This window comes from Phocoena sinus, chromosome 9, assembly GCF_008692025.1.
Source record: "Phocoena sinus isolate mPhoSin1 chromosome 9, mPhoSin1.pri, whole genome shotgun sequence".
NCBI classification, from domain to species: Eukaryota; Metazoa; Chordata; class Mammalia; order Artiodactyla; family Phocoenidae; genus Phocoena; species Phocoena sinus.
Window position 1 is genome coordinate 7,004,550 of NC_045771.1, and position 18,650 is coordinate 7,023,199.

At 43.6% G+C, this 18,650-nt stretch overlaps 1 protein-coding gene across 3 annotated transcripts in view; it reads right to left on the reverse strand.

Annotated features, from left to right (window-relative positions):
• Window positions 1–4,492, reverse strand: part of ZNF398 (zinc finger protein 398) — a 28,796-nt gene extending 24,304 nt beyond the window's left edge. Inside the window, exons 1-3 of one of the 3 annotated variants that reach the window (XM_032643463.1) lie at window positions 4,046–4,492; window positions 3,410–3,616; window positions 470–865 (exon numbers count right to left, since the gene is read on the reverse strand). In XM_032643463.1, the coding sequence (XP_032499354.1) occupies window positions 470–865; window positions 3,410–3,616; window positions 4,046–4,069 (627 nt within the window). In that variant the 5' untranslated portion in view covers window positions 4,070–4,492. Of the gene's footprint in view, window positions 1–469; window positions 866–1,822; window positions 1,898–3,409; window positions 3,617–4,045 lie in introns of all 3 variants that reach the window. The other 2 variants (XM_032643464.1, XM_032643465.1) reach the window with 2 other exon arrangements.
• Between the last annotated feature and the right edge of the window lie 14,158 nt (window positions 4,493–18,650).

The following is an 18,650-nucleotide window of genomic DNA, read 5'->3' on the forward strand; positions in this document are numbered from 1 at the left end:
CTCTGTAAAGGATGCGGAAGGACAGGATCCATGTGGATCCTAGACCCACAGACAGCCCCAAACCTTGTATTAACCACTTAACTCCACATCCCTTCCTCTGTCCTCCTCTTTTTTTTTTTTACCAGAATTGCCAACAAATTCAAATTGACTGATTTAAATAATATTTACTTTTGTTTCCAACCAAGACTGTAGCAGACAGGTTAAGAAAGAAGAAAGTGACTTGGGGAGTAATGGGCAAAAGAGAAAAAAATCCACCTGCCGGATAGCCGACTTTGGATTGGGAAGAGTTTTCCAATCTGAAGTCTGACACTTCAAATGATCACTAAATTGAATGTGGAATGCTTCCAAAATAGATAAAACACAAAACAACTTCTTGGTTCCTTCAGCCAAACTGATTGACCAAGACTACCCCTTGCTAATAGTCTAAGGTCTAGTGGTAGCACTGTGCACGCAGAAGTGGAGGTATTACCTTTGGGATATCTCCTTTAATACCGGGGGGCAGCCGCAGGATCCAGAAGTTCCTGTTCCTCAGCAGGTTCTCCAAGTTCTCCAGCCGCCTCTGCAGCAGCCCGTACTCCTGCAGCAGGGTCCCCAGCACCGCCCACTTGCCCTCCAGCTGGTTCCCGAGATCAGCCACTGTCTTTTCGCAGCTGGCCAGCTTCTTTTCGGCTGTCCCTGTCCGTCCTTCCAGGTGCAGGAGTCGCCGGCTGTGGACCTCCACCTTTCTCTCGATAGCCTGCACGGCCGCCACTACTGTCCACAAGGAGATGGCCGCAGTCTGCAGGTGTGCTTCATTTGCTGCTGGGGGTGTGGGAAGAGGAAGCGCCTGCAGGGATGTAAGGCATTCGGAGTCCCATTCAGAAGTCTGTGTGCAGTGGAAAGAGGAGATGAGACATTGAGTGTTAGAAGGAGCCCTAATCCGAACTAAAATGAGATAAGCGCTGCTTGAGTGGCCAGCGGAGATTAATCTAAATATAGTATTAGTAGTGCCTGCATAAGCCTCATCTTTATGGAGCTCATTGACATCAAAAGCCAAGAGAATTGCTTTGGTGGTTGAGGGATGGAGTAGGTGAGACAGTGAACAGGTGAAACTGGAGCAAGAAGCAGCCTGGCACAGAGCCAGTCACCCAGAGGCCAGGGTGCTGCTGCATCCTCTGTCTCTGGAAAAGCTCTAAGTGCATCAGGATCTTTCCAGGTCTCAGTGAGCTCGGTGCCCTTCTGATAAACCCCTTATTTATTGACTTAGGCTCCGGCCCCATCCATCACCCTGCTGACAAGCCACAACCATATCGTTCAGTAGCAGCTGAATAAGCTGAGAATGTTGAGTGTGGAGAAAGCATGACAGCTATTTTCAAATATTTGAGGGTTATAAAACAGAAGGCAGGACAGACTTGTTTACTCCTATACTGTGTTACTCCAGAGGGCAGAACTAGAACCAACATGAAATTTTCAGGAACGTAAACTCTGGCCTATTTGAACTAGATCTTTCCAGGAACATAACAGGCTGCCTCCTCACTGAACATACCTTGGAACAAAGAGTGTATAGAAAATGAAACTCCTACAAGAAACGGGAGGTTGGATGAGGATGACCTCTGCAAAGCCTTCTGACTCTACGAGTTTGATAACCGGCTCTTTGGCCGTAACCTCCGGTCTCTGCAGCTCTCCCAGCACCTTTCTCCTTTCACCTGCTCTGCGATCCCACTGAACCCTTGACTGTTCCATTTGCTCCTGGTTTACCGGCCTGCTCCGGGCTTTGCTTTCTTCCTTAGGTGATCATTTCAGCTAACTTCAACCCCTTCACTCGTCTGCCTTTCTGCCTCACCTGCTCGGCTAACCTCCGGCTTTGAATCAGTTCAATTGTTCTCATTCTCTGTTCCTGGAAGCAGGCTGGTAAGCCCTACGAAATGAAGTCACACAACCAGGTAAACTGGTGTCACCACACACCCACGGTCTCTAAGCTCAGCAGGGACTCAGCACTGCCCTGTGCCCCACACTCCGCTTCCCATTCCACAGCGTGGCCGCCACAAGCCCCTGGCCCTCTCCAGCTTTTAGTACAGCGCTTCTCAAACCAATGAGCCTAAGCATCATCTGGAGGCCCTGCTAAAATGCAAGACTCTGCTTCAGTAGGTCAAGTAGGAAAACTGGGAGTTTGCATTGAAAACAAGGTGATGTTGCTGTTGCTGCTTCCGGGAGCGCAGGCTGAGCGGGAAGACTCCTGTCCGCTGCAGGCCCCTCACTCTCAGGAGATGACGTGGCCTCCTACTTTGAGAAGAGGGTTAGAATTATTAGACCTCGACTCTCTCAACGTTCTCCTCTTTCTCATCTTTTTCTTCACCCTCCTTCCCACTTCAAACTCATCAGTAGCTTGCTTAGTCCATGTTTTCTTCTTTCCTTCCCTCAGGAAAAAGGTTCATCCTATTTAAAACGAATCTCTCCACTTAATGCTCTGAATGCCACCTCCTTCCACATTTTTAGGTACACGAATCTTTTCTCTTGTTTATGGTCAATGTTTCAATCTCTCCCGGGTCTTCTCCATGGGACAGACCTGCACTGTTCAATATGGTAGCCACATGTGGCTGCTGAACAGTTGAGATGCATTTATTTCCATTGAGATGTGCCGTGAGTAAAAAATACACACCAGATTTTGAAGACTGAGTATGGGGAGAAAATGTAAAACTTCATCGATAATTTCTTAATACTAATCACACACTGAAATATTTTGTAAGCCTTGGGTTAAATAGAACATATCATTAAAGTTCATTTCATCTATTTCTCTTTACTTCTAAAATGTGACTACTGGGAATTCCCCAGCATCCAGTGGTTAGGACTCCCCGCTTTCACTGCCGAGGGCTCAGCAGGCCACTGGGCATAAATAAATAAATAAATAAATAAATAAATAAATAAAAATAAAATGTGACTGCTTAGAAAGTTTAAGGTTATATACGTGGCTTCTATTATGTTTCTATAGGACAGGGCTGGCATATAGACACATGATCATCTCTACCGTATTGAAAAACAAGATCCAAAAGGGAAAAATAGGTCTGAGGGCACAGATGACATTCCCTCTGCTCGATCCCCCACCCCCACTGCTGCTGCTCCCTTTTTCCTCCTCTTCTTCCCCCCTCTCACTTTCGGGTCACTACTCTGTAGGCCAGTCTGGCTCCTGATCCACTACAATGATTCTCTTTGGGGTGAGCAGAGGCTTCTTAGCTGGCAAATCCAAGGCATCGTTTCCGGTCCTGTTACTTGACTAGTCCCTGCTGGTTCTGCACGGCTCTTGTGTGCAGCGACTGTCTTGGTCAGCTCTGCAGGCTTAGCAACTGACGGAGCGGGCTTGGCACGCGGCAGGCCTGCAGTGAACATCCGCGTAACGAATAAAACACGCAGAAGGTAATCCCGCCCTCCGAACCTGCACCGCTAGTTCACTCTGCAATCCCGACGGAGGGCCTCCTGCGTGTCCGGCATCGTCACGGGCTGGGCACTGGGGATCCCTGTCCTCCGGCGGTCCTTCAACACACCTAAGTGTTGCCGTCACCACGGCATCTGTGGCTGCGCGAGGCTCACGGAGGCGGCAGCGACGGTGACTGTGGGGTCGGCTCCCAGGGCTGGAGAATGGCTGATGAAAACCCCAAACCAAGCCAACTCCACTGCCCCGCGTCCGGCAGGCAGGAGCGGGGCTGGCACCAGGCGAGGATCGCTTCACTCATTCCTCTTCCATTGGTGTAAGAGGCTCTCTCCGCTGGAAACCTCCAAACGGGATGGGCGAGCCGGGGCCTCACACCCAAGGGCAGGGACCCAACGATGGGGGAGGGCGAGCTGTCCCAGACCCGCGCTCGGCGTCGGGGTCCCCCCCACGCCCCTCCCCTGCCGGCGGGACCCCGGTGAGTGTCTGCGATCGACCGTCCGGGCTGCGCCCCGCTCCGGGGCCCCCGAGCCTGACAGGCCGGGCTCCCCGCCCTCCTCCCTTCCCTCGGGTCCGACCGCAGAGCCCGAGGCGCCCCGACCCTCCCGGGCTCACTGAGCTCGGCGCGCAGGCCGCCCTTACCGGAGCCGGGGCTGCTTCGGCCATGGTCCTGCGCTGTCCGGCCCGGGCCGGAGTCGCCGCCGCTGCCGCCGCCTCCGCGCTGCCCCACGCAGGCCGACCCCCGGCCTCTCCGTAGGCGGCACCCGCCCGGCCCTGCCTTCCCGACCCGGCTCTCGCACTGCCGTCGGGCCCGGCTGCTCGGGGCGCGGGGACGCAGCAGAGGCGCGGGGCGGCCGGCCGGTGGAGCTCGGGTGGCGGGCAGGCTCAGCCGCGCTCAGCCCGCAGCGGCCCCTCAGCTGGCGCTTTGTGGGCACCGAGCGCACCCCAGGGACCGCTCGGGCCTAGACGCGCCGCCCGCCCGCCGCGGCAGCGCGCCCCCTGCCGGCCCCGGCGGCCACTTGCGCCCCACCGGCTGGCCGGGCTTCGCTCGGCTCCGCTCGCGAACGGTTTGTTCTACGGAACTAAGTGAGTCTTGTTTTCTCACAAACCCCGAGAGTGCTCCACAGATTGGTGCTTAGGGCCCAGCCACAAACCAGGGCTCATTCTGGGAAGTGTTTTTCTTTCTGGAGGCCCAATCAGCAGGCCCCGTCTGAAGGGAGGCGCCAGGGGGAGGGCAGCCCGATGCAGGAAGGTGGAAATGGGCGGAGTGCGAGGTCCAGGTGCCGGACAGGGCGTAGGGAGACAGTGGGTTAGAATCAGAGACCATGAGGCACAGATATGTGATGAAGACGACGTTCATCACTTGCAGAAATTGCAAATGTGGCTCCCAAGGGGAAGCGGTTCACATCCCACGTGGCCGGTGTTAGGACCAAAACTACAGTCGTCCTTATATCTCGGATTATTGAAGCTGGGGTTTGCTGGGTCTGTGCTAACGGACAGCAAAGAACCAAGTGCTATCTACGGAGGTTGTGTATCTAAGGCTGACAGAGCGTATGTTACAGTAAGACAACCATATAACCCTGAGTTTCCAGCAAGGCCCTCCTTTCAAACAGGCTTAACGTGGCCCGAAGTCCTCCCAAACGTGTATTTCAGCAAATGAATCGTCAATGCCCATAACAGTTAAAGAAGCTATAAATCACAAAAGTATGAGAACCGTCCTGTTGGGCCTGCTCTTGAGCCTACTAAGCTATTTTTAGACTGTAGCTACACCTGCAGTATGTAATTTGAGGTCTACCTCAAATTAATATATATTTTGGTCAAATGGTGAATGATGGTAAAAAATTGTCATTGTAAAGCAATTATACTCCAATAAAGATGTTAAAAAATTGCTATTCTCTGAATCAGAATATCACCATAATCGAATGAACTTCTAGAAAAGATGGGGGAAATCTGAATTTTCTTGGAAAGGAAATTCATTTTTGTAATTTTATTATTAAAAATGTAGTAATTAGGGGCTTCCCTGGTGGCGCAGTGGTTGAGAGTCCGCCTGCTGATGCAGGGGACACGGGTTCGTGCCCCGGTCTGGGAAGATCCCACATGCTGCAGAGCAGCTAGGCCCGTGAGCCATGGCCGCTGAGCCTGCGCGTCTGGAGCCTGTGCTCCACAACGGGAGAGGCCACAACAGTGAGAGGCCCGCATACTGAAAAAAAAAAAAAAAAAAAAAATGTAGTAATTAAAACTTTAAAAAATTTAAAGTTTGAACTTATAAGGCAAGAACAGCAACTGCTGGACACTCCTATGACCATTAAATAGAAACAATTGTATTACTAAATAAGATACTTTCGGGGCTTCCCTGGTGGCGCAGTGGTTGAGAGTCCGCCTGCCGATGCAGGGGACACGGGTTCGTGCCCCGGTCTGGGAGGATCCCACATGCCGCGGAGCGGCTGGGCCCGTGAGCCATGGCCGCTGAGCCTGCGCGTCCGGAGCCTGTCCTCCGCAGCGGGAGAGGCCACAACAGTGAGAGGCCCGCGTAACGCATAAAAAAAAAAAAAAAAAAAAAAAAAATAAGATACTTTCAACTGAGCTTCTTGGGGCATAGGTCTAGTTCTGCCAGTATAATATGGTAACATTACCATTAAATATTCTTTCTTCTAATAGGAGCTTATTAAGGTAAAGATTTTCTCTTTTTTAATTCTTAGCTTTGAACATTTGGGGGGATGGTGATAGCATTTCATCGAAGCAATTTCGCTGACTGAAGTTTTGTGCACTGTTTCAAGAAAATACATATTTTCAGAAGCAGATTTAAGATGGCCATCCTCATATTTTTAATTTCTAATTCCTTTTTTAAATATCTTTTTACTTTATTTTATTTTTAATTTTTGACTGCATTGGGTCTTCGTTGCTGTGCATGGGCTTTCTCTAGTTGCTGCGAGAGTGGGCTACTCTTCCCTGCAGTACGTGGGCTTCTCATTGTGGTGGTTTCTCTTGTTGCAGAGCACGGGGCTCCAGTAACTGTGGTGCCCAGGCTTAGTTACTCCGCGGCATGTGGGATCTTCCCGGACCAGAGCGCAAACCCATGTCGCCTGCATTGGCAGGCGGATTCTTAACCACTGTGCCACCAGGGAAGTCCCTAATTTCTAATATTTTAGCCTGTATACAGTATGCCACTATACATACTCACTGGAGAAAAATTTGTTCTTAAACTTTGGATCTAGAAATGGGACAATGGAGCAATTTAACTGGTTTTCAAGTTAAGAAAATAATTGAAGTTTCCATCTGCATCTTGGCTTTCCTTGGATGCACGTCAATTTCAGCATCTTCCTTAGAGTAGAATCAAAAGGAAATCTTTTTTCAGCAGCAATGATGTAGGAAATACTTGCATTCTCAAGGGACATCAATTTATTCAGCAAGTTCCAGCAAACAAACTGCTTTCCATGCAAATCACCATTGGTTATTAGTAAGTCTTGCTACGTTGGTAACGTTCTCTGGAAAATACAGAATTAAGGCCTTCTTTATTCTATAAGCCTTTGACGGATGTAATAGCTGTTGTTCTATCTTGTTTAAATATTTTGCATATGTACACGACAAGACAATTTCAAAGGTTCTTGTTTAACAAAATTTGTTATTGGTTGAAGAAAAATTGTGGAAGTAGTCTACAATCTTTCTGCTTGAATCCACTCATTTTCTATTACATCTTTTTAAGCTATAACCATTTTCTGAATATAGAACTGAAGGGAGTAAACAAATTATATGCTTGTACCCATAGCCTTTACCATATTTGCTCTGTAGTCAATAATTTTGTGCATTTCTCTTTACAGATTTTACATTCCATAAATGTTTCTCAAAGTCAAATTCACTATGTGTGTGAGACCCGGGAATCGTTCATCAAGTAAGGAAAGAGGAAACATAGTTGAATTAATCATTAATCCTCTATGTTGTCAAACCTAAAAAAATTAAGGTTGATTCTTCACGTCCAAATGTCACACATACCATATACGTACTGTGGTAGCATATTTCATAATTTCAATAACCTTTTTGTGTACAACAAAATATAAATCAGGAAAAAGTTTTTAGGAATGTTTTCTAAAATAAATCAATATTTAGAATTCATAGCTTGGGCAAATCTAAAAAAATCCTTTCTCTTCAACAGCTTAAAATGGTTATCAGTCTACAGTAATTATTTCTACAAGCTTTAAAAAATATTACCCTTCACAGATCCCAAACCACAAGGCATTGTCTAATTAAAAGCATTCTTGTAAAGTCCGTTGTTCAGAGAGAAGAAATGTATTTTGGGTGTCTCATTTTATCTCCTTTCTCCTTTTTTTCCTGGCTCCCTCTCTATTTTTAATCATGTCTCAATCAAAGATGATTAATCATATATGTCTTGTACATGACTTTTTTTGTCCTTGTGAAATTTTGAGGTAGCCATGTTGACATTCTGCATTTAATTTTACCCTCCTAATATGTGAAAAATTACCAAATAGGGCTTTTTCTTTTTTAGGATTAACAGACCAAATGGAATTTAATTAAACATTAGTTTCTAAAGATTACTTAGTGTTATGAATGCAATTGCACCAAATAATTCTACAGTAATTAGAATTGTGATACAATCTAATATTTGTTAGTTTTGCCCTGTGGTCATATTTATATTTTTATGAACATCTGTAGGTTCAAAAAGGATATATTGTTTTTTTTAAGTTATCTGGATGACATTCTCTCAGTATTCACATTAACTGTTAATATTTAACTATCTGAAAGTTCTCATTTATTACATAAAATCAGCACCTTTCATAATCCTCAATAATTATTGTAGCATTTTACTTTTGCAATATTAAAAATACATTCATGGGGCTTCCCTGGTGGTGCAGTGGTTGAGAGTCCGCCTGCCGATGCAGGGGACACGGGTTCGTGCCCCGGTCCGGGAAGATCCCACATGCCGCGGAGCGGCTGGGCCCATGAGCCATGGCCGCTGAGCCTGCGCGTCCGGAGCCTGTGCTCTGCAACGGGAGAGGCCACAACAATGAGAGGCCCGCGTACCGCAAAAAAAAAAAAAAAAAAAATACATTCATATATACCTCAATTGTTAGCATTTCAACATATAAAGCACATCGGATTTTGCACTTCTAGTTACATCTAGAATTTCAAATATTTAAATTTGAGAGCAGATATTCATATACTAACAATGACTGATATGCCATGTTCTTTTTAAATTACGTTTTATTGTAGTATAGTTGCTTTACAATGTTGTATTAGTTTCTGCTGTACAGCAAAGTGAATCAGTTATACCTATATATATATATCCACTTTTTTTAGGTTTCCTTCCCATTTAAGTCACCACAGAGCAATGAGTAGAGTTCCCTGTGTTATACAGTAGGTTCTCATTAGTTATCTATTTTATACATAGTAGTGTATATATGTCAATCCCAATCTCTCAGTTGGTCCCATCCCCCCCTTCCCCCCTTGGTAACTGTGAGTTTTTTTCTCTACATCTGTGACTCTATTTCTGCTTTGCAAATAAGTTCATCTGTACCATTTTTCTAGATTCCACATATAAGCGATAGTATACAATATTTGTCTTTCTCCTTCTGACTTACTTCACTCTGTAGGACAGTCTCTAGGTCCATGACATGCCATGTTTACGTTACTGAAGATTGATGCACTGATGGGATATGATGGAAATCTACCCAACAGCACAGTCTTACTCATGTACAAGTTTAAGGATGCCAGAAATGGCATTGAGTAAGCGTTCAGCTATTCCACTTTGCAGTGGCTAAGGCTGCACACCACAGCTGAACAGCAGAACTTGGCCAAACACTGAACTTGAAGCCAAATAGAAAATAGTGCACCCCCAGAACATGTGCATGTAGTTCTCATCTGGGCATATGTGAAAGGCCTGGCAGTTGTGCAGTGACCAGATTACTGTGATTGTAGATGGAAATTTCCAAGTCTATTATCCATCTCGGTTGGAAGTATGGATGTTATTTTTTATTTAAATATTTTTATATTTATATGATGTAAATAGGTTGAAAATATTTTCTATTTTTACTACCAGTGGCCACCAGAATTCTGAGGCTGATGCCTTTACTTTTTCTTTTTGTCTTTCTCCATTCACGTTTATTATTCTTTTTCTGTGCTTTGCAGAATAGTTGAAGTATACAGCGATTATAAAGAAGACAAAAGCCACCTATAATTGCACTATTCAGAGATAATGACTCAGCATTTTGGTGTCTATCCTTCCAAGCCTCTTTCTTCTATGTGTATTTGTTTGTTTGTTTAACATATTTGGAACCATAAGTACTGTTTTGCAAGCTGTCTTTATTACTTAATACACTTGAATATCTTCCCTAGCATTAAATATTCTTCTAAAACATAAATGAAATGTTTACATATTACTTCACTGTACAGGTGTTTAATAATTTATTTATACATGTAGGTTCTAGTTTTTACCACAACATAAATTTAAGATGATTCTGCTTATCCATAATTTTTATAAGCTTTTTTGATTGTTTTCTTAGATGCAGTTGCCAGGAGTGAGAGATTACTGGGCAAGGGCATGATTATTTTAGACTCTTGAGATATGTGGCTATCCAGAGAAGTTATGCCAATTTACATTCCCACCAGCAATACATAACTCTCACTTTTGTTTTTGTTACTGTTGTTGTGTCTTTTAATGTTCCAAAGTTTAGCTTTTATTTATTTATTATTTTAAATTTTTTATTTTATTTTATTTTATTTTGGGCCACGCCACGCAGCTTGTGGGATTTTAATTCCCTGACCAGGGGTTGAACCTGGCCCCTCGGCAGTGACAGCATGGAGTCCTAACCACTGGACCACCAGGAAATTCCCCAAGTTTATTTTTATGTAGTCAAATCTGTCAGTGTGTTTCCCTTTATGCCTTCTAAATTTGTGTTTTGCCATGTTACTCCAGAACCACAAAAATAGTTTTACATTTTCTTCTAGTTGTGGGAAAAATTCTATTAAAGTCTTTCCCTTTCATGATCTCTTTATAGCAATAACAACTAACAGTTATTGAGTACCAAATGTCAGGGGCCATGCTATGCTCTTTAACATGTATTATATGATCTAATCTTCTCAACTATGCTATAATAGAGATAACATGCCTTAAAAGTCAAATAATTTGCCCAAGGTCACAGGACTAAGAAGTGGACAAGTAGGGATTCAAATACAAGTTCTTTGGACTTCCCTGTCCAAGTTGTTTTTTTCTTTTAATTTTATTGACATATAGTGGATTTACAATGTTGTGTTCAATGTCTGCTGTACGGCAAAGTGACTCAGCTGTACATCTATATATTCTTTTCCATTATGGTTTATAAAAGTATAGTGAACACAGTTCCCTGTACTATACAGTAGGGCCTTGTTGTTTATCCACAGCCCAAGTTCTTGACTACTCTACTGCACTGCTTCCCTGCGTATTTTTTTTTTAATATTTACTTATTTGTTTATTTGGCTGCACAGGGTCTTCGTTGCGGCATGTGGGATCTAGTTCCCTGACCAGGGATCGAAGCCAGGCCCCCTGCATTGGGAACGTGGAGTCTTAGCTACTGGACCACCAGGGAACTCCCCATATTGCCTTTAAACCAAATATTAATGTGAAATTTTTACCTGAATAAGGTAAGAAGAGAGAGCCCACCAATCAGAGATGGCTGAGGATGGTTATAGATTTTTCACTGAGAAGACATTACAATTTGAAACATTCAATGATATGCAAAATTGTCTGTTCACTGCCAAGTGTAAACTGATTAAGATCTTTGGGTTTTGGAAAAGTCAACAATGATCATTGACACTATAACGTTTCTTTTACGTTTTACAATCATTTATGAGTGCCTCCATGTGCCAGATATTGTACAGGGGATAAAGAGTGGAATAAGGTAAACTTTCCTCGTGGGGCTGTAGCTTTACTTAGCAGTGGGAAGTGGCAAGAAAGCAAATAAATTCAACTCAATGCATATTGCATAATTATGTGACGTCGTATTCATTTCCTAGGACTGCCATAACAAAGTACCACAAGCTGGGTGGCTTAAAACAACAGAAATTTAGTTTCCCACAGTTCTGGAGGCTATAATTCTGAAATCAAGGTGTTGGCAGGGCCATGCTCCCTCTGAGGCTCTAGGGAGAGTCGTTCCTTGCTTCTACCTAGCTTCTGGGATTTGCTGGCAATCCTTGTGTTCCCTGACTTGTAGAGGCATCACTATCACTTCAATCTCTGCCCCCATCAACTCATAGTGTCTTCCCTGTGCCTCTGTGTTTCTTCTTCTCTTCTCCTCTTCTTATACACACACCAGTCATATTGGATTAAGGGCCCACCCTACTCCCATACGACCTCATCTTTTTGTTTGTTTGTTTGTTTGTTTTTTGGGTTTTTTTGCAGTACGCGGGCCTCTCACTGTTGTGGCCCCTCCCGTTGCGGAGCACAGGCTCCGGACGTGCAGGCTCAGGGGCTATGGCTCACGGCCCCAGCCGCTCCGCGGCATGTGGGATCTTCCCGGACCAGGGCATGAACCTGCGTCCCCTGCATCGGCAGGCAGACTCCCAACCACTGCGCCACCAGGGAAGCCCGGGAAGCTCCCATACGACCTCATCTTAACTAACATCTTAATCACATCTGCAAAGAACCTATTTCCAAATAAGATCACATTCACAGATACCAGGGGTTAGGACTTCAACATGTCTTTTGTGGGGGGGGATATAGTCCAACCCACAACAGATATAAACATGAAATAAAAGCAGCTATAGTAAGTAGCATATAGGAAAGAAATTTTTCTGTGTCCTGGGAGTTTCAGGGAAGGTTTCCTGGAGAAGTTGACATGATAGCTGAGTCTTGAAGGAAAATAGAAGTTATCAGCTGTCCCGGGAATGGGAGATGGTCATTCCAATCAGAGTGAAGAGCCATGCAAAGTCCCAGAGGTGTGCTCAGCATGGGATATTCAGAAAAGTACATGAGGGGCAGTGCTGTTGGATCTTAAAATGTGGTAAAGTGGGGAGCAGAGCGCAGATGCAGAAAGTTAGGTTGGCAAGCTAAATGAAATCATAAAAGAAGCTTGCAAAAAATTTAAAACAGCAATTAGGTAAGGAAACTGAAAATGAACTAGTGATTATTATTTGTTTACACAACCATCAGGTTTAATCCCTACGTCAACCATATGACATACATGTTTTTTACTCCATAGTTTATGTGAATTTTTGGTGGGCAATTCTCCACGGTGTTTCTACATGTCTTGTAACAGTTTTTATCCTGGACTGGATAAAACTGTTTCATTCAAGGGAATGTGTATGCAAACAACCTGGGAGGACAGAGACCATGTCTCCCCCTGGGGGAGAAGGCAGATTTTTTTCTTGACAAAGATAGTAAAGATATTGTCTTCCTCCAGGTCAGAGGTTGGACAAGTCGACTAACATCCCCCTTACAAGATTAACATAGGATTGCTAGATTAAATATAAGAGGCCCAATTAAATTTGAATTTCAAATAAACCACACGTAATTTTTAGTGTCAATGTGCCCTGTGAAACATTTATATTAAAAATTATTTGGGGGGACTTCCCTGGTGGCGCAATAGTTAAGAATCCGCCTGCCAATGCAGGGGACATTGGTTCGAGCCCTGGTCCGGGGAGATCCCACATGCCACGGAGCAACTAAACCCATGTGCCACCACTACAAAGCCGGAGCTCTAGAGCCCATGAGCCACAACTACTGAGCCCGCGTGCCTAAAGACTGTGCTCTGCAACAAGCGAAGCCCCTGCAATGAGAAGCCCGCGCACTGAAGAGTAGCCCCTGCTCGCTGCAACTAGAGAAAGCCCGCATGCAGCAACGAAGACCCAACACAGCCAAAAATAAATTTTAAAAAAATTATTTAACTGGACATTTGTGTTTCTACTTGCTAAATCTGGCAGCCCCAGCTGGGGGCTCCTAGGCTCGCTGTTCCTTGGCACAGGTCCATTGTGTGTGCCTTAGCCACCTGGGCCATATTGTGTCACCCCCAGGAGCGAATTGACCAGAACACGAAGCTCACACTGTCCCCTGCTCTGTGAGTAACAGAGTCCTTTGTCTCTGACCCAGGAATTTCCTGTCTTGTCCAGCATCCATGGAAACTATGGCAGGCTAACTTGGGAACTTGAAAATAGGGTAAAACCCTGTATAGTTCCTTACTTGACACCAATCGCCTATTGAGGCACACTTAGATTATTTCTAGTCTAAATAGATAATATTGCTTTTATAAGCAATATAGTAACAGATATCCTGGAACATAATTCTCTGTGCATAGGTACAAAACCATCTGTTGGAAAAATTCCTAGAAGTGGAACTGCTGGGTTAAAAGGTGTGTACATTTAAAATGTTGAAGTAGGGACTTCCCTGTGGCCCAGTGGTTAAGACTCTGTACTTCCAATGCAAGGAGTGCTGGTTCGATCCCTGGTTGGGGAACTAAGAGCACAAATGCTGTGCGGTGCAGCCAAAAATAATTAGAAAATAAGATAAAATGTTGACGTCTATCAATAAATTGTCCTTCATAGAGGTCATGTTCACAAATTCTCACCAAGATGTATGAGGGTGCTTTTTTCTTCCATATTTGTAGCCCAATGTATTATGAACTTTTTTGATCTTTGCCAACCTAAGTAAAAAGTGGAATCTCATTTAACTTTGTATTTCTCTTATTATGAGTAAAGTTGAACATCTTAAGCTTAAAAGCCTTGGGAATTTCCTTTTCTGTGAACTGTTCACATTTAAAATATTTTTCTGTTGAGTTGTTGATGTTTTCTTGTTGAGTTGCACAAACTCTTTATATAACACAGCAATTTTTTATGTGTTATATATACTTTCCCTAGTTTGACATCTGCCATTTGGCATCTTGCAAAACAGAAATTTTTTAGTTTTATGTAACTGACATTTTCAGTCTTTTATGATTTTGGGGTTTGGTACCTGGCTTAGGAAGGCCCTCCCCCCTCTTGAGTTTTTTCTTTCTTTCTTTTTTTTTTAATCCCTCACATTTTTGGAAGAAGTCTTCATGAAAGAAACAATAACTCAGGGACTTCCCTGGTGGTCCAGTGGGTAAGACCCTGCGCCCCCCAGTACAGGGGGCCAGGGTTCAATCCCTGGTCAGGGAACTAGATCCCACATGCATGCCACAACTAAGAGTCCACATGCTGCAACTAAGACCTGCAGCAGCCTAAATAAATAAATAAATATTTTTTTAAAAAGTAATAATAACTCACAGCTTCAGCCTCGCTTTCGGTGCATTTTGCTATCATCTCTGGGGGACTTCTGGTTCATTAACACTTTTTTTTTTTACGTAGGTGGTATGACTTTATTTTCTTTATACTTTTGCATTTATTTACAGAGACCTTCTTTTTATGATAAAATATTATACTTTTGATTGTGTGGGATATACAGAGTTTTCTGACACTCAAAAAACTTTCCTTCTTATATTGTTCCCAAGCAAATTTGCAGACAATTGTATTGCTCTCAGATTAAAGCTTTTGGTAAAACTCATTATGGAAAGTGATCCAGATCCCAAGTCATTTAAAGAGAAGAGCTTTACTTATTCTTTCTAGTCTTGCTTAAAGTGGCAACATATTTTGATTTTAATATTCTTTCATACAACAAAGATGTGTTTACCTACTCTGTATCAGATTTTGTACCCTGGCAATAGAGCAGGGAACAAAACAAATTCCTGTCCCTATGGAGAAGGACATCTACATTGATCTCTCTTTTTTTTTAGTTGGGGTATAGTTGTTTTACAATGTTGTGTTGGTCTCTACTGTACAGCGAAGTGAAGTAGCGTTCCCTGTGCTATACAGCAGGTTGACACTTTCACAGCACAAAACACTTACTAACTTGGCACACTTGTGGGATTCCTCAGCGTGGACACTGCAGAGACTACTTTGAGATGCATCAGAGGAAACTCTTGACGTATATCTGCGGTGCTGCAAGTCCCAGGGGAGCTCGCTCTATCATTTCCAAAGTGAGACTATGACACTGGATTTCTCCAGGTTTCATTCCCGAAGAGATAGAAATGGTCACCATCACCAAAACACAGTATAACTGCAACCACAGAACATTTAATTTTGACAAGACAATGAGTAAGAAACAGGGTCCCAAGCCTTCCCCATGGCTAGTTCCCCTGAATCCACATTTTATAAATTTATAGATGCCTCCTGGGGTTTTATTTCAGGAACTCCCCTATCTGTGTCATTGTTACACTTTCTCCAGCTGTTACGGGGGTAGAGAGCCTCGAACATATATTTTTTCCTCAGTTCACTACAGCTCATGGAAACGTTTCCTTAATGTAAGACTAGGAGGGCCAGATCTTTAGAATGGAAAGGGTGGACTTCCCTGGTGTCACAGTGGTTAAGAATCCACCTGCCAATGCAGGGCACATGGGTTCGAGCCCTGGTCCGGGAAGATCCCACATGCCATGAGGCAACTAAGCCCATGCACCACAACTACTGAGCTTGCACTCTAGAGCCTGTGAACCACAACTACTGAGCCCGCGTGCTACAACTACTGGAGCCTGTAACCCTAGAGCCCATGCTCCGCAACAAGAGAAGCCGATGCAATGAGAAGCCTGCGCACTGCAAAGAACAGTAGCCCCTGCTCACTGCAACCAGAAAAAAGCCCACGTGCAGCAACGAAGACCCAATGCAGCCAAAAATAAAATAAATAAAATAAAATAAGTAAATTAAAAAAAAAAAAAGAAGGGAAAGGGTAATCTGTAAGGTGATGCATTTTGCCCCATACAGCAGGTGGGAGTGGCTAATATGATTCCTAAACAAAATTCTATGCCAGGCATCTGTTAATATGCAGCTGGGGACCAGACTGCCACATTCTCCCGGAATTCCTAGATTCAATACAGCCTCCCCCATTCATTCCTGCTTAAAAAACAAGATTTTTTTCTCCTGCTTATTAAGGAGGAAACATCAGCGTTTGCTTGTAAATAGTGATTCAAATCAGAGTTCAAACTTGACAAATGCAACTTTACAATCTAAGCTGCAGGTTAGGGTATGGTTTCTCTTTAGGGGTTGACAGGCACCTTCCTCCTCATTTCCAGCACCGTACCAGAAAAAGAACAGTGAACAGTGAATCCCAGTAATTTAAACAGATCCTGGCTTAGCCCCAGAAAAGAAAAAAGCAAAAATAAAACAGAATATTATAGGTAAGGTTCTTCCTCCGTGTGTGTGTGTGTGTGTGTGTGTGTGTAATTTTTCAGAATCTTGGGTTTCTCTAACCAGATATTTTAAAAGAACTGGTTCATATATTTTCATTTAAGTGTATATGATGCTTCTTAGTGAAATGAGAAAGGCAGTTTTCCATCTGGTTCTGGGATTTTTAGATCTTTTACCTGCTCCTTTTAAAGAAGGTAATAACAACAGGTGACTTATGTTGAGTGCTTACTGTACACCAAGCGCTGCTGGAATAAGCACATTGTAGCTTTTAGTTCTCATAGCGCCCCCATGTGGCAGATACTTCACATCTTGTGTGCCTCCAGTATGTGCTTAGTGGAATGACGGCACTCAAGTCTACTGACTGTGGAAAGCATATAGAGGTTTCATATTAAAGAGGACTAGAGGAGTCCCAACAGTCATGCAGCTTTCCATTTCCCCACTCGTTGCTTCTCCACCTCCAGAGATTCGATGATTGTCTCAGAGGCAGGATGGTTTGAATGTTCAGACATCTATAACTGGACTTTCATTTTCTTCCTGCCTCTGGTCTAAGTTACTGGTTCTGAAACATTTGTGTGTATAAGAACTGCTGTACATGGGCTTCCCTGGTGGCGCAGTGGTTGAGAGTCTGCCTGCCAATGTAGTGAACACGGGTTCGCGCCCCGGTCCGGGAGTGATCCCACATGCTGCAGAGCTGCTGGGCCCATGAGTCCATGGCCGCTGAGCCTGCGCGTCCGGAGCCTGTGCTCCACAACAGTGAGAGGCCCGCGTACCGCAAAAAAAACAAAAAACAAAAAACTGCTGTACAGAGTTGTATGAAACCATGTGTACAACAATTAGGAGCAAATTGGAAGACGTTTGGGGTAATTTTGACTATATCTGATTTTTGCCTAATATGCTGGCTTTTATGCTGAATTCTTAGCAGGGAAATAACACAGGACTGGGAGATTCAGGCTAGGAGAGAAAATAAGACTCGAGAGAAGAAAGCCAAGGAGACTTCCAGGTAGGGTGAAGGATGTGCCTCTCTGCATACCAGACAATCTGAGGCTGAGGGAGGTGGGAGAGGGGCGAGGCCAGGAGGAATGAATGCCAGGTACTATGATAAAACTGCTTTATCTATGTTCTCTCACTTAGTTTTTATTTTTTGCTTACATATATTTTATTTTTAATTTTATTGAAGTATAGTTGATTTACAATGTTGTGTTAGTTTCAGGTGTACAGCAAAGTGATTCAGTTATACATATACATATATTCATTCTTTTTCAGATTCTTTTCCCATATAAGTTATTACAGAATATTGAGTAAAATTCCCTGTGCTATACAGTACTTCTTTGTTGGTTACCTATTTTATATATAGTAGTGTGTGTATGTTAATCCCAAACTCATAATTTATTCCTATCCACCCCTCCCCCACCAACATTTCCCCTTTGGTAACCATAGGTTTGTTTTTGAAATCTGTGAGTCTGTTTCTGTTTTGTAAATAAGTTCATTTATATCATTTTTAAAATTAGATTCCACATATGAGTGATATCATATGATATTTGTCTTTCTCTGACTTACTTTACGTAGTATGGTAATCTTGAGGTCCATCCATGTTGCTGCAAATGGCATTATTTCATTCTTTTTTATGGCTGAGTAATATTCGATTTTATGTATGTACCACATTTTCTTTATTCATTCCTTGTCAATGAACATTTAAGTTGCTTCCCACTTAATTATTACAGCGACCCTTCAGATATGGAAACTAAGGTTCCAAGTGTCAAGTGACTTGCTTGGTGTCACAAAGATGGCGGACGGTATGGCCTATATCCAAAGCCAGGTCTTTCTCACATTAAACTCAAGCTCTTTCCACCATAGGTGGCTTCCTTGTGTAACAGGACTCCCTGAAGTCAGCCAGAAAGAACTCTGGGGAAAATGGAGTTGTGCAAAGTTGGTTTGGGGTGGCCTAAAACTTGGGACAGGATAGTTGTGAGGCCGTGTAGGGAAACACCTTCCTCATTCATGGAGAACAGAAGGGCTGACCTGTACAGATGGTTTAGGAAGCTAAGCAGAATTTTACAAAAATAGCTGTATT